This window comes from Scyliorhinus canicula, chromosome 16 (assembly GCF_902713615.1).
Source record: "Scyliorhinus canicula chromosome 16, sScyCan1.1, whole genome shotgun sequence".
In the NCBI taxonomy this organism is placed as follows: Eukaryota; Metazoa; Chordata; class Chondrichthyes; order Carcharhiniformes; family Scyliorhinidae; genus Scyliorhinus; species Scyliorhinus canicula.
Window position 1 is genome coordinate 12391861 of NC_052161.1, and position 16874 is coordinate 12408734.

Below are 16874 nucleotides of genomic sequence, written 5' to 3' on the forward strand. Positions count from 1 at the left end.
CTATTGAATTCAAATTTCACCATCTGCGATACTGTGAGATTTGAACCCGGGTCCCCCGATCTGGCCCGGGGTCTGTCCTGAAATTAGTCCAGTGACAATAGCACTACACTCTTTTATAAAAGCTTTTTATCTTGTATTCATCAGGACACTTCACAAGAATACTAATATAAGGTGAAACCAACAATTTATAGTGTATGATAGTGCTGACAGCTTGGCAAGTGGACTTTTGTTAGAAATGTTGCCATGGAGAATGGTGACTGACAGTTAACTGCTAAGTACGGTTTGAAATTTAAACGGGGCAGCTTGACTCTGATTCGTCGAGGCATTGCCCTGACAATGAGTCAGCGAATGGCTGGTGCTTATTTTAGCTGAAATGGGCACAGTATGTGTACATGTTTGTAAAGAACAGAGTGCAGTGTAATATTGTCTTGAAACACACCTTGGTGCCATTGCACTTATGAAGCACCGGGGATGTTTTATTCTGTTAAAGATGCTGTATTAGTGCAAATTATTACGCAACATGAAGCGTCATTCTGTGATCCATGCATATTTACACATCATTAGCTGACTTTATATGCCAAACCTGATATTATGCAATTTTAGAAATATTAAGGAATCCTATGAAAATAGGTTCAGCCAAACTCACCTGCACCAGGTTCATACACACAAACCAAGCAAAGTTCCGATGTCTGGAGAGTTGCTTCAGGTATTCTGCCAACGTCAGGTTCTGAGCAAGAGGTGCTTGATTAATATACAACCTACGCACAATACAGAATAAAAGATTGGATTTTTTAAAAGGCACTTCAGTGGTTGATTTGCTGCCAGTAAGATCCTGGATGTCCAAAATCCTCAATTCCTCTATCCTCTCATTTCCATTAATGGTTAGAAACTTTACCATCTGTAAGAAGTTTGAACAAACCCACGCAGACACTGGGAGAATGTGCAAACTCCACACGGACAGTGACCCAGGGCCGGGATTTGAACCCGGGTCCTCAGCGCCGTAGGCAGCAATGCTAACCACTGTGCCACCGTGCTGCCCCAACGTCTGGAATCTTGACCGAATTAAATAGAGCACAAAATATCCACACAATCATGGAATCATAGAATGGAAGAGGGTGATTCGGTCCAGAGTGTTGGCATCCAATTGCATTCAGCCTCATCTCACTTTGCCACTCTTGGTCTGTACCCTGCAGGCTATGGCACTTCAAGTGGATGTCCAATTACTTTTAAATTATGGGAAGTCTTCATCTCCATCTTCATGAATCTGTGGATGTGCAGTCTAAGTTCCCCCTTTTCCTCTACACGTTCAGGATTTGTGTATTCCCTTGCCTTGTTAACCTTCCCCAATTGCATTCGAAACGGCAAAGGAAATCTACATGCGCACCCATACTAGAAATGGCAAACCAGATGCTTTTGCCCCCTAAGATGGGGTGTCTAACTTGGCAGGCAAGCTGAGAAAACCGTCCTATCACACAAGTTTACCGCTTGAACTTTTTTGAAAAATATAAATTGTGTACCCGATCCTTTTTTACAATTAAGGGGCAATTTAGCATGGCCGATCCATCTTCCTTGTACATTTTTGTGTTGTGGGGTGGGACCCACGCAGACATGGGTGGGAGAGTAACCCGGGGCCGGGATAAACCCCGGGTCCTCGGCAGCGTGAAGAACCAAGCTTAAAAATATTTACAATCATAATCCTTGTGAATAGCATTTTCCAATATAATTAGGAAAATCTGAATGAATTACAAATCACTCCCATTTACAGATAAGTTCTGTTAAGAGCTCAAACACATGGTGCTTCGACAAAATATATTACAGATATGGGGCAGGAAATGTAAAAGAATAATTAACCGACATTCTGCACATATTTGCAGAGTTGGAAATACTTACTCCTCTAGCATTGAAGCTTCCTCATATTTGACTTTGAGCTCCGACTGAAATTGTTGCCGGAGAATCCAGGTGCATATACTAAAACCCAGAGACGAAAAGGCAGCCAATGCCACACAGAAGATTCTAAATGAGAGAAAGTTTTCCTTGTTCCAGACTGCATAGGACATGAACACAGACAAGGAGCCAAACGCGCTAAAAAGAGAGCAGTAAAAATTCAGTCTAGTCCTGTCCTTGTCCGATACTGCCAGGTCTGCCAATAAAGCGTTATGATTAAGGTCCACCAAGGTGAGGAATCCATCGTACAGACAAAGGCAGATAAGAAATTGTACTCCTGGGCGGGCCCACACCACCCAGAAAGAGAGGAATGACAAAGCAAAGAGAGGACCATTTCGCATTAATGCCTTCAGTCGTTTCAACACGACTTCTGGAGTGGAGATTACAGCACCCGACCTGTAAGAAAGCATTGAAGTACATTACATAAAGTACATGCTGAGCATAACTATACAATCGTATTAATAACAATAGCTAGTCCCCTATGCTGTTACTCAGAGGCCAATTAAAAATACCAAGGAGAGGGCAGCACGGTGGTGCAGTGGTTAGCACGGCTGCCTCATGGCGCCGAGTTCGATCCTGGCTCTGGGTCACTGACCGTGTGGACAGTGCACATTCTCCCCGTATTTGCGTGGGTTTCATGACCGCAAGCCAAAAGATGTGCAGGGTAGGTGGATTGACCACGCTAAATTGCCCCTTAATTGGGAAAAATTAATTGGATATTCTAAAATTTCTTTTTTTTTAAATACCAAGGAGGTCTCTGCAACAGTGCTGCGGACTGGAACTGTCTGGTATGCAGGGATTGTACAGTATTGTAATGTTTGACAGGCCCAGTCCTTCAACAAGGTTACAATGTTTAAAAATGTTGAATTACTTTAAATTGCCAGAAATGTAAACACGGCTTGTGTTTAGTGTAGACTATAATTCTTTGATTTAATTAACCTTTGTTAACCATGTGGTTAACAAGACAAAGCATGTTGGAACTGATTCCTTCTGACACTGAAGCAGGTACAAAAGCTGGGAGATAGACAAGCACACGGTTGGAGAGAAATTACATAATTATTTTAACAAAGACGACAACTTTACACTCAGGAGAGGTAAAGCTGCTCACATGAAAAAGGGTTTCCAGAATGAATGAACTAATCATAGAATCGCGACAGTGCATCGGCCCATCAAGTCTGCACTGACCCTCTGAAAGAGCACCCTACCTAGGCCCAGTCTCCCGCCCTATCCCGGTAATCCCACCTAACGTTTGGACACCTGGGACAATTGATCATAGCCAATCTACCTAACCTGCACATCATTGAACTGTGGGAGGAAACCCACGTAGACATGGAGAGAATGTGCAAATTCCACATGTACAGTGACCCGGGGTAAGGATTGAACATGGGTCCTCGGCGCTGAGAGTCAGCGGTGTTTACCACTGAGCCACCGTGCTGTCCCTCAAATGCTACTCATAAATTAACAGATTACTTGCTTAGTTTTGTGGAGACATTTAGAGAGAGACACTCTTTCAAGAGCAGAACCAGTACACTTCTGTTCAACCTAGCAGCAAATGGCAAAACTGCTGTTCAACTTAAAATTCTTGTGCCTTGTCAGACTAAAATCCTATGGCAAACTGCAAAACGGCAGACCAACCTAACTCCTCCCAATTCACATAATCTGCGTCCCACTAAGATGTCATGCTTAGCTAGGACCAAATACAACCCCTCAAACTGTTAACTCTCCAGGGAATCTCAACAACCATAACAATATCCCATGAGACCTTTATCTGTAATCAAATAAGTAGTTGGAATTAATCATGACCTCACCTTTTACAACTCTTTAATTACAACTTTAGCAGTCACTTCGGTTCCTTAATATTACTACAGTAAGGAGCAGCACGGTGTGCTCTGTTGCCCCCGGCAATTGATATATATATCAATTTCTCATCACGTTTGAGAATCTCAAAATTATAGTATGCTTCTGTGCTTGTTCCTGTACTTCTGTAGAAATGGGCTGCATTTCCCCACAATCCAAAGATGTGCAGGGTAAGTGGATTGGCCACACTAAATTGCTCCTTAATTGGGGGAGAGAGAGAGAATTGGGCTGCATTTGTCTTCATCCTCTCCACTCCCCTTTCAGATAGCTGCAGGCCACAAACCATTCTCTGTTTTGAGAGAGAGAGAGAGAGAGAGAGAGAGAGAGAGAGAGAGAACTCCACTACTTTCACACTTGATAACAGTGTAGCCTTAGATTTTCTGTTTGGTGCATCAATGTCTGACTTTTCTAAAGCCGAGAAGCTGGGCAAGACTAGACGAGTGGGGGATGTACAGGTGGCAAAATGGTACGCAAAGTTTTCACACTGACATAGTTGACACGAGTACAAACGCTTGGTTTTAGACATATTTGGCAGCCTGCCAGAGTGGGACAGTGCAATACCAGCATTCTGTTAAAGTCAAACTAAATTCCTTTAAAAAGCTCCTACATTTACTTCACTTGAAGTGAGGAATACGGAAAAGTTTCAAGCTGCTGCTGCTTTCCTCGCCCGCACTCATTTTTCATCCACTTCCTAATCGGGTTTGTTCCAAATTTCTTTCCTCTACCGTACATATTTCAAATTGTGTACAATTTGCATTGTATTTATTCTTTCACAGGATGTGGCTGGCTATGCCAGCATTTCGTGGCCATCCCCAATTGCCCTTGAGATGGTGGATTGTGAGCTGCTTTCTGGAATTGCTGCAGGGACACCCGGAGTGCTGTTGGGGAAGAGGGAGGCACAGTAACAGTGGTTAGCACAGTTGCTTCACAGCTCCAGGGTTCCAGGTTCAATTCGCGGCTTGGGTCACGGCCTGTGTGGAGTCTGCACGTTCTCCCCGTGTCTGCGTGGGTTTCCTCCGGGTGCTCCGGTTTCCTCTCAGTCCAAAGATATGCAGGTCAGGTGGATTGGCCATGCTAAAATTGCCCTTGGGTTAGGTGGGGTTACAGGGATGGGGTGGAGGTGTGGGCTTGGGTAGGGTGCTCTTTCCAAGAGCCGGTGCAGACTCGATGGGCTGAATGGCCTCCTTCTGCACTGTAAATGTTATGATTCGATTAAGTTCCACGATTTTGAGCCAGTGACAGCGAAGGGAGAGCAACATACTTCCAAGTCAGGATGGTGTGGGACTTGGAGGGGAACTTCAGAGGTGGTGGTATTCCCAAGTGTCCGCTGCCTCTGTCCCTCTAGGTAAGTAGAGGTCATGAATTTGGAAGGCGCCAAAGGAGTCTTGGAGAGTTGTTGTAGTGCACCTTGTAGATGACACACACTGGTGCTACTGTGCGAGGGAGGTGGCAGGAGTGAATGTATAAGGTAGTGGATGGGGTGCCAATCAAGTAGGTTGCTGGGCCCTGGATGACGTAGAGCTTAATGCTGTTGCAGCTGAACTCGCCAGGCAAACGGAGAACATTCCATCACACTCTTAACTTGTGCCTTGCAGGTGGTGGCCAGGTTTAGGAGAAGGCATAATTTCCTGTCTCTCCCTCTACAGCTCAATAGTACTTTCACAGTCATTAGCCTGTGTAAAAGGGCATGGGTTGAATTCCAACTCTGTCTCTCCCCGCCCCACCACCCTAATCAAGGTTTTGTGCTGGTGAAGAGCCTAGACTTTCCTGGACAGGCTGCTCATTGGGAAAACTAGCTGAGCCATCTTGCAGAGGTGGAAAATTCAATAACAATTTAAACGAAAACTATAACAAACTAATTATGCCCGAAGGAACGTGAAGCAAAATGGGGAGCTGCTACTGCAGACCATCAATCAACATTATAAAATAAATTATGAACAAAGCAGGATAATAGTATGCAAAATGCACATGATCAATTAATAGCAATGAAGCCTTAAGAAATGCACTCAGGCTGGGAGAACAAGGCCAAAATGGATCAGCAATTAAATAAAATTCAAGATGGCCTTTGGTAAGAATCAAGAGCCAGCTTTTTGAAATTGGACACATTTTTGCATTGGCTGCGCTTACGTAAACTCATGGATGAGAATTTGTGACGTTTATTATAACGATACACATCTTGGCACGCATGAAAGCACAAGCAAAAACACACAGGAAGTAAACATTATTTCGGAGTTTAATTTCACATGGATAACTTTCATGGATTTTACTTAAAATAGCAGCTTGTATTTTTTATTTACAGTTTGGTACTTCTTGCAGAGATACTAGAGGGTCAACAGTAGGCAGCCATTGCTGCAACAGTAGAAGTAACAGGTTGCCAAAAACAACATTTTCACATCAGGCAGCACTGTGTAAAATAAGCTCAACTCTTTCGTGGAGATGAATTCACACAGTGTCTCCATTAAGCAGAATGGCCTTTATTACTTACTGATGTGTGCTCAGAAATGAGCGATCACTAAGCCATCCAAATAGTGGATCATTAAGACTGTTCCATAGGAGAAAAATAGTCTGAAAGAAAAAGAAAATGCAAAGTAAAATCGAAGAAAACAAAGAAGCAGCAACTAAATGCTGCAGTTAAATTATATAATTAATCCATTTCATCCACATTAGTGTGTATGTATGTATGTACCAACCATCCCCAGGGTTGGTTATCTCCAAACACCTTTAGGTCACAGGCATATGATTTGTATTTGCTTCAGAACACTCCCAATGATGGACGACAGTGGAGCATTTAGTATGAAGACTCAATGCCAACAATATAATTTGATCTTTAAGTGGTTTATTTGTCCATTAGGATTGGTTATATGTGCACCCAGCGATCTGCCTGTAGCAATGCAAAACGTTTCTCCAGAAAGGTCACCGGGTACGGCTACAATGTCAGTCAGCAAAGTTAAACAATTTTCACAATATATATTTTTTTAATGTTTTAATTCTCCATTTTAACATTTTCCTTCAAAATGTACACCCCACCCACAGACAGTAAATGGTAACAAATACAAAATCAATTCCTTTAACAATAACAACGATCCCACCCTCCCACCACCCCAAACAACAGCCCACCTGTCAATATATGCATCCGATAAAACTAACCCTCCCACCGTGGAAACAAAAAGCAAAGGAGAAAAAGAAAAAAGGCATCCGGGACCACCCATGGTCACCATCCAGTTCTCTCTCTCTCGCTCTCTCTCTCTCTCCCGGCCCTAGGAAAGCCCACAAATCCCCCTTTAGCACACAACCCCGCATATCCACCTACACCCCAAAGAGCCCTCATTGCGAGTGAAAGTCCCATCACTTCCCTTGTCCAAATATATACAATATTGGCTCCTTTAGCCCATACACCCGCACACAGTGAAACAAAAAAAAAAGAAAATACAGTCATGAGGTTACATCGGCACATGGCCATTTCTCAATTCTGCCGCAGGCCTTCTGCCTTTGCAAACTCCTCCGCTGCCTCCGCCGTTCCAAAATAAAGTCCTTGAGCTTGTAAGTCACCCTCAGCTTCGCTGGATATACAATGCCACACTGCACCGTGCTAATGTACAGTGCCCTCTTCACCCGGTTGAAAGCAGCTCGCCTCCTCGCCAGCTCCGCCGTAAAGTCCTGGTATACACGTATACCAGCTCCAGCCCACTGCACCACCCGCTTCTGCTTGGCCCAGCACAGGACCTTCTCCTTCACACTGTACCTAGGGAAGCACAGAGTCACTCCCCTTGACGGCTCACTCGCCTTTGGTACAGGCTTCCACCAACGATGAGCCCGATCCAGTTCATATCGGATGGGATCCTCCCCCTCCCCCAATAGTTCCGCCAGCATCGCAGCAAAATACTCAGTCGATCTCGGCCCTTCAACTCCTTCGGGCAGCCCCACAATCCTCAAATTCTGTCGCCTGGATCTGTTTTCCAGGTCTTCCATTTTTCCTCGCAGATCCTTATTAATCTCCATCACCTTCCGCATCTCCTTCCCCATCGAGGTAGCTTGATCACCGTGCTGCAATAATGTCTCCTCCACTTCATTCAGCGCCTCCCCTTGCTCCCGCACCTTCGCCACTGCGCTCGCCACCACCGTCGTCACCGGGGAAATCGCCTCCTCCACCGGCACACTCAAAACCTCCCTCATCTCCTTCCTCATTGTCTACAGGTATTTTGTAAACTGCCTTTCGAATTCCGCAGCCATCACCGTAGTTATTTCTTCAGCCGTAAGCAATGCAGCCTCCCCTGGTGTTCCAGCCTCCATTTTCCTTGGTGACCCCGCGGTGACCTTTCTACTCCCTGACGAACTTTTAGCTGTTTTCACAACCGTTTTCTTACTGGACCTCGACATATCCCTTCCCTGTGCTTTCTCCTGGCCTTCACTGCCCCTAGGACCGGGCGTCAATCCCCGACAATGCCGTTCCCGAATGGGAGCCCTCCAACGCGCGGCTGTCTCCCGTCCGCCGTCACCGGAAGTGATTTTCACAATATTAATAGAGACTGGAAACAAAACATTCAGCCCAAAGTGGTTTTCCAGCTCATTTTCTGGTGCAGCTGGCCTTAGGCACCATGTCTAAGTTTCAGAACGGAGAAACTATGTAATTACTCTTGCTCAGAAATAAAGAAATTATTTGACAGAATCTCAAATGAATCTATTAATGGAACAAAAATACATCCCATATCTAAAAACATTCCTGTAGTTGCATTATTAAACACCTAAAGTGCTTAACAAATAAATCATATTGCCAAGCTATGCTTCTGTCTGGTTTCCTTTGTAGAAAATTCTTAACAGTTACAACAAACAGTTTTCCTGAATTTGAGATGACACAAATTGACTATAAAGTAGAGTCACAGTCAGCTTACTCAAAGTGCAGATATGGTTAATGTGAAAACCATTCTCATGGATACTGTAATTACCTTCCGATAAGTGGTGTGAAAAAGAGCACGTAGGCTAGTAGTCAGAGGTGCCAAGATTCACAATACTTTTTGTTCTGTACAGGCAGATCTTTTAATAGTCATGGTTCAAAAGAACAGCTTTTAAAACGAGGTTGTGCTGCAAGTTACAGGTCCAATTTCATGTCGAACAATGGAACACACAGATAACAAATACAAGCATACAAGATCATGGCTGATCCGGTTTGTGTTAAGTCCCACATTCCCATCTACCCCGATGACCTTTGATTCCCTTACCAAGAATCCACCTACCTCCATTTTAGAAAATATTCTATGAAGCCGCTCCACCGTCTCCTGTGGCAGAGAGTTCCAAAGGGAAACATCCTGCTAATCTCAGTCGGAAAAGGCCAATTCCTAATTTTAAAAATGCTGCCTAGTTCTGAACTCCATTATTTTCCCATCCACCTCATCAAGACAATTCAGATTCTTATAAATATCAATCAAGTCGTGTCTCACTCTTCTTAAGCACCAGTGCAAACAAGCCCAATCTGTCCAACCTTTCCTCATAAGATAACCCGCTCATCCCAGGTATCAAGCAAGCAAACCTCCTCTGAACCACCTCCAATGCACATACTTCCTTCTTGAAATGAGAACAAACCTGCACACAATATTCATCATCAATTCCCTGTATAACTGAAGCTAACATGCTACTTTTATGTTCAATTCTTCTTGTAATATTGGCTAGCATCCCATTAGCCTTCTCAATTCCTTGCTGTACCTGGATACCAACTTTGTGTGACTCGTACTGCAATACCTAGATCCCTCTGCACCTGTGAATTCTGCAGCGGTTCCCTATTTAAGCAATACTCTGCTCCTTTTATTCTTCCTGACAAAGTGAACTTCACATTTTCCACATCATGCTCCATCTGCCAGATTCTTGCCCATTCACTCAACCTATCTCTATCCGCCTGCAGCCTCCTGATGTCCTCTTCGCAACATACTTTCCGACCTACCTTTGTCATCTTCCAATTTAGCTACTGTACCTTTTCTCCCCTCATCCAAGTGATTGATATATATTGTGAAATGCTGAGGCCCCATCACAAGCCCATTTGACACATCCTGCCAATCAGGAAAAGACCAATTTATGCATACCCTTTTTCTGCCAACCAGCCAGCCAACCTTCTATCCACGTTAATATGTTACCCTCTGCACCATGAGCTTTTATTTTCCACCATCTCCTTTGATGTGGCACCTTATCAAATGCCTTCTGGAAATCAGCTTACAGCACCTCTACAGGCTCCCCTTTATCCACAGCACACGTGACTCCTTCAGAAAACTCCAATAAATTAGTTAAACGTGATTTCCCTTTCACAAAACTATGACGATTCTTCCTGATTACTATAAGCTTCTCCAAGTGCCCAGCTCTAACCTACTGATAACACTTTCTTCATGATAGACATCAGGCTAACTGGCCTATAGTTTCTCGCCACCCCTTCCTTTGTGAATCAGGGGTTATATTTGCTACTTCCAGTCTGATGGAACCTTTCCAGAATATAGCAAATTTTGGAAAACTTGCACGACAACATCCACAAATTCATCAGCCACCGACGTTTTATTTTGAAAATATTTTATAAAGGCACATATAATTTTAACAATTTTCAAGAGGAAAAAACACAAAGCAAATAACACCCAACCAACTAGGCTTACATTCACAATTCCCCAATCCCCCATTAACTATTTCCCACCGCAACCAGCCCCCCACACCTCCCTCTTTCCTTTTCTGCTGACAGCTTAATTTTCCCCAAAGAAGTTGATAAACGGCTGCCACCTCCAGGTGAACCCTAGCATCGATCCCCTCAGGGCAAACTTGATCTTCTCCAGTCTCAGAAACCCGGCCATGTCACTAACCCGTACTACTGATTTCGGGGGATCAGAGTCCCTCCACGCCAATAAGATCCATCTCCGGACTATCAGGGAAAGGCTAAAACATCAGACTCTCTCGCCCCCTGGACTCCCAACACACCACAAATCGCCAACTCTGGACTTGGAACCACCCGTACCTTCAATACTTTTGACATGAGATCGGCAAATCCCTGCCAAAATCCCTTAAGCCTCGGACATGCCCAAAACACGTGGACATGATTTGCGGGGCCTCCCGCACACCACCCACACCTATCCCCCACCCCTTCAAAAGAACCTGCTCACACGGGCCACAGTCATATGCGCCCTGTGGACCACCTTGAATTGTATCAGGCTAAGCCTGGCACACATGAGGACACTGACTCTACTCAGGGCATCCTCCCACAACCCCGTCTCTAATTCCTTGCCCAATTCTTCTTCCCACTTTCGCTTCACCTCCCATTCCATGAGCTCTTTATAAATTTCTGAAACCTTCCACACCCCCACTCCCATTTTTAATACTATCTTGTCCTGTATCCCCGAGGTGCCCGTGCAAAATGATGGTTTCCACAAATAGGTGTCCATACCGAAGCTACCTGAAGCCATTCCCCTGAGGCAACTCATCTTCCTCCAGATCCTGCAACTTCACGAATCTGTCTCCTACAATCAGATCGCCAAAGCGCTCAATCCCTGCCTACTGCCACAACCATGGCGGTGCTGAGTGCATCAGATGATGGCCGCCATTGATGGCTGAGAATTTTGGTTCTGCGTGCAGGTCATCAAAACTCACTTTGAGGGATTCATTTTTTCCAATTAAGGGGCAATTTAGCATGGCCAGTCCATGTAGCCTGCACATCTTTTGCGAACACAGGGAGAAGGTGCAAACTCCACACAGATAGTGAACCAGAGCCGGGATCAGAACTTGGCGCCATGAGGCAGCAGTGCTAACCACTGCACCACCATGCGGCCCTGTGTTTTTATATTTCGAACGCGTTTCCTCTCATACTCAGATTTCTTTCCCCGATTAACCTTATAGTCATTCTCTGTATTCTGACTTGCCACTCAGCTTTGCATAGTTATGTTTTTTTTGTATGTTTGATGCTTTCCCTAACTTTAGTTAGCCAAGGTGCTGGCTCCATGCTTTACAATTTTTCTTTCTAGCAGGAATTTTCTTATTCTGAAATAACCCCTTAAATGTCTGCCACTGTTTCTCCATTGATGTATCCCCTAGCTCAGCTCTCTGGTTCACTATAGCTAGCTCAGTTTTCATCCCCATTCAGTTGTCCTTATTTATATTTAAAATACTAGTCTTCAACCAAATCCTGGATGTAAAATTCACGCGGGTGGAGTAGCGTGGAACACGCCACAGGAGTCCGGGAAGCTCATTTCAATATATTAGCATGCCATTACCAAGCTCTCATTCTGGGACCTTTCTCCTCACTGAACAATCAAATACGTTGTGGTCGCTGCTACTTAGGGGTGCCTTCGCTTTGAGGTCATTAATTAATAGAACCTTCTCTCCAGTTGTTTCCAGAATGCGCTGCTTTAAGAAACTGCCTCGAAAGCGTTCTGAGAACTCCTCATCCAGACTACACTGCCAATCTGAATTTTGCGATTTATATGCAGACTAAAAATTGCCCATGTTTATTGCCAGACCTTTATCAAAAGCAACCAATATTCTTTCTCCTTTAGTTTGTCTTACATTGTGGTTACTGTTAGGGCGCCTGTCGAGCACTCCCACTCGTGATTTGGGAACATAGGAACAGGAGTCAAGGCATTCAGTCCGTCGAGCCTGCTCCGCCCTTTCATACGATCATGGTTGATCGGACACTTGAATGCCTTTTACACCCACTATCGCCATAACCCTTTACATTGTTAATCAGAAATGTATCATTATCCCTACTATTCCTCAATTCCAATTGTGGTTTAGCGTCGTAGAGTTGGAGGTTAAGCAGACTGGAGGAGTAGGGCATTCTCCTCCAAGTGGTCTTATATAGAAACTTGCAGATTGTGGTCCCTCTGTAGGCTTGGGCTCCCCTGGGGAAGGCAGAGTCCTGTTTCTTATGAGGCTAGCATGTTTTCTCCCTGGTATCCTTTTGCGAAGATGAACGTTGCTAAACCTTGCGTCTCATCTTGGTGTGCCTCTCTTTCTGGGTTTCCTTTCTTTATCTGGGTAGGAGAGGTGCTGATCCATGCTTCAACTTGTAATTTTAGTTTGAGAGGGTTTTCCTTATCGTGGCAGGGAGGCAGTATCCAGTTGTTCTTCTTCGCTTGGGGTATTGTTTCATTGCTTGGAGGCCGAGTTAGGTTTTGAATGTATAACTAAGTCTTATGGAGGGAGGCTTGCGGGCTCTGTGCTCATGGCTTTATCCTGATATTCTCAAGATTCCCTGCTCTTCTTCATAACATTTATCCTTTTGTTTTCTGTGTGAAGGGAGACGGCAACCACAATGATTACAATCTGAACAAATTTAGAGTATCCAATTTTTGTTTCCAATTAAGGGCCAATTTAGCATGGCCAATCCACCTAACCTGCATATCGTTTTGGGTTGTGGGGTGAGACCCGCGGCGACATGGGGAGAATATGCAAACTCCACATGGACAGTGACCCAGAACACGGATCGAACCTGGGGCCTCGGCGTTGTGAGGCCGCATTGCTAACCACTGCACCACCATGCCGCACATCTGAAAAAATTGTACAAATATATGCAGGTCTTCTCCTTATACATCTGTGGAATGATGATCGCTCCGTACTGTACTAGATTTTGGGGATTTGTTGCATCTTATGGTTTATGTAAAGTACCCTCTGAGAACTAATGTCTTTAGCAATTTATTCTGCACCTTTTCTTCATTTTGGGGTTAATGAATCCTTAACTGGCTTCTGGAAAGATGTCGGCAGGTCTCATATCAGAGAAAAAGACATTATAATGTGTCATTGGTGTCTCTGGCATAATTGGAATGGAGTGGGGGGGGAAGGGGGGGGAGGAACATGCCCAAACATGGCGTGAAAATCATATCCAATATTTTTGTTGGTTGTACAGGTGAGGGTTTGCGCCACTTTTTCCATGTTTACATGGCTTCACTTCACCGTCTTTGTATAAAACGGAGGTGCCAAGTTTAATTATTAAGCTCAAACAACTGTCTTTTTCTGTATTCATGAACACAGAAGTATTTATGCTGCACTGTACCAGTTGAGGATTTTGTTACATTAGGTTCAAATGGAAAAACTCTAACAAAAATATATATTTTAACAATTCTGTTGAACATAATAGACCGACTGCCCTTGAAGACTAACAGCTGTGACCATACATCATGCGCGCTGTTAGAAAGGGTACGAGTTCGCTGCCACATAGAATGTAAAAGAACACAAAAGTATATAAAAGCGATCACTCACCTCACCGATCCAGAAGGATACTTTATCGATTTTGTAAACAGATACAAATGTATCTACGTAATAGAGGAGGAACACATTATGCAGAATGGAGACAAACAGAGATAAGGAACCATACAGCACTGCTGTAGGTATGTCCAGGCAATTCACTGGTCTGATCCCCATGACTTCAGCCGTCCATTGCACTGTAGCTCAAGCTTCGTCACAGTCATTTCACTTCCGTCTCTGGCAGAGAAGTCTCAAAACTATGTCAGCGGACAAAAGCTGCCAATCAGAGGTAAGCTATGAACTGCAATCCAAAGATAGCAATATTAGCATATTCATCAAAGATTTTTTAAAAACACATCTATCTGACAATATAAACACAAAATCCAAGCTGTTACATTCCCCAATATCAAACACCCGAGCTCCTTCTCTATGGTTTCTCACATCGTACACTTACAGTACAGCTGTTCCCCCTATCCAAACCAAACTAGACATACTGCATTTGGATTATAAAGGAAACGGAAAAGTGTGGTTTGCATTTCACGCACCGTTTAGCAGATGGAACATAGAAATTACTTTTTTGTTTGGACACAAAAGTAAAATGGCTATTCTAGGAGGTTTAATATCTTTTAATATCACCAAATGCTTAAAGTTACTGTGCAGTAGCCCAAATTGTTAAAATTCAACAAGAGTGAAGTGATAAAACTCCCTTATTTTCTACTGTTTGAAAAATGCAGAGTAAGGGCAGCACAGTGGCGCAGTGGTTAGCACTACAGTCTCACGCGCCAAGGTCCCAGGTTCAATCCCGGCTCTGGGTCACTGTCCGTGACAAGTTTGCACATTCTGCCAGTGTCTGCGTGGTTTTCGCCCCCACAACCCAAAGATGTGCAGGGTAGGTGGATTGGCCACGCTAAATTGCACCTCAATTGGAAAAAATGAATTGGGTACTCTAAATTTATTTTAATAAGTGCAGAGTGCTAAACGCAAACCATTAAATAAAACATAGATCTTGCATATACAATTCTAAACGCTCCCAATTCAGATAATCTGTAACTCTCATTCAAGCCTTTGCCATCTTCACACCGAACTATTCCAATGCAAAACTGACTGGCTCTCCTTAACCTATCTTCCTCAAACTGGAGGTGATTAAAATTCTGCTTCCCATGTTTTAACTGACACCCTCGCTCACCCATTCCTCCTGCAATAAAATGGCCTAGATTAGGATCCAGTTAAGCAATGCCTCGATTTTAAAATTCTCATCTTGATATTTAAATCCATCCATTTGCCTCACCCCTTCCCATCTGCCGTCTCCTTCAGCAGCACAACCTCCACATCAACCCATCAGAGTTCTCTGCACTCTGTTTAAAATTTGGAGTACTTGGGGCCAGAATTGGCACAGATTTTAATGCCGGCCATGGATTCAACTGAAACCCTAAACATTGGAATTTCCTCTCCTGATCGGTCTCATGACATCTTTCTTTCCTTCAGGCACTCAATAAAAAATTTTTTTTTTTTTTTTAAATAAATTTAAAAATAGCCAATTACTTTTTTTCCAATTAAGGGGCAATTTAGCATGACCAATCCACCAACCCTGTACATCTATTTGATTGTGGGGGTGAGACCCACACAGACATGGGGAGAATGTGCAAACTCCACACAGACAGTGACCCGGGGCCAAGATCGAACCTGGGACCTCGGCGATGTGAGGCAGCAGTGCTAAGCACTGCGCCACCCCACTCCATTAAACACAGCTCATTTGCCAACCTTTGATCATCGATCCTTCAACTAAATGGGAACAAAGTCCCAAAGCGAACGCGTTTAGCTGCGTGTTTCCTGGCGCGCTCAGCCACATATAGCCCCGTTGTGTACACTGGGAGCGGCATTTGCCAGAGCTCCCCAGTGCAGCAAGAGATCAGGACGCCATTTTTAATCTCCAAAGCCCCCGAAGCAATACCCCCTCACCCCCTCCAACATGGCACCCCCAGCCTGGTTGCGCACCCAACAAAATGCCAGCTTGGCACAGCATCAGTACCAGGGCACCAAGCTGGGAACAGACACGCTGAACGGCACTCGCCAGGGGCAAAGGGGATAAATCCCAAAGCCTCAGGTACCTCGGGAATCTGCACGAGAGCAAGACTAGATATCTCACTCCAATATGCAGATTTGCCAAAAAGTGATCCTGCCCAGAATGGGTGGGATTTATATCGCAATGTCTCGCAAGATTGCATTGGATCTCGTGAGGCGTTGCCAGTCGGGTAGATCCTGGGGAGCGGGGTCTCCTGGCTTTTATCGGCTACGCTGTGCCCCGCTGAACTGCTTTCAGCCACAGTGTGGCAGTGTTGGATCATACCAGAGGTGTCGAATTCTGTTTGATGATGTTTATAAAGTGCCTAGGAGTGTTCTTACAAAAAGGGATTATGAACCCCGCTGATGTTCAATGCAAGGGCATCCCAAAACCCAGAGGGGAAACTCGGAACACTAGTTCTTAAAGAATTTATATTTGCGATTTTGAAAAATGTTGAGAAAGGAAATATAGCCCAGCGTAAATTATTCAGATAAAACTTTGGTTAAACTTTTAAAACACACAGGAAAAGCAAAAGAACACATGTTTACCCAGACAGTATACTTGAATTATCACCACCACGCTCCCCACCCCCCCCCCCCCCCCCCCACCACCCCAACCCAATCCAGATATATCTACTTTCTTAAACTACTCCCGAGAATACATCTTCCACAAAACAACATCCCATAGCTTTAAACATTGTGACGACAGGAAGACTTTCAGAATATTAGATCCTAGGTATTGGGCACTTACGGGTTAGAAATCTGGGGTTAGGGCCCGTTTGACTGCAGTGGTCATGTTTCTTTTAAACATTTGT

The 16874-nt window shown here is 44.3% G+C and overlaps 1 protein-coding gene across 1 annotated transcript in view; it reads right to left on the minus strand.

The window, feature by feature from the left end:
- Positions 1-16874, minus strand: part of mfsd13a (major facilitator superfamily domain containing 13A) — a 56396-nt gene that overhangs the window by 23040 nt on the left and 16482 nt on the right. The window contains exons 2-5 of the mRNA XM_038821658.1: positions 14014-14299; positions 6287-6366; positions 1891-2340; positions 647-758 (exon numbers count right to left, since the gene is read on the minus strand). Of these exons, the coding sequence (XP_038677586.1) occupies positions 647-758; positions 1891-2340; positions 6287-6366; positions 14014-14175 (804 nt within the window). The 5' untranslated portion in view covers positions 14176-14299. The remainder of the gene's footprint in view (positions 1-646; positions 759-1890; positions 2341-6286; positions 6367-14013; positions 14300-16874) is intronic.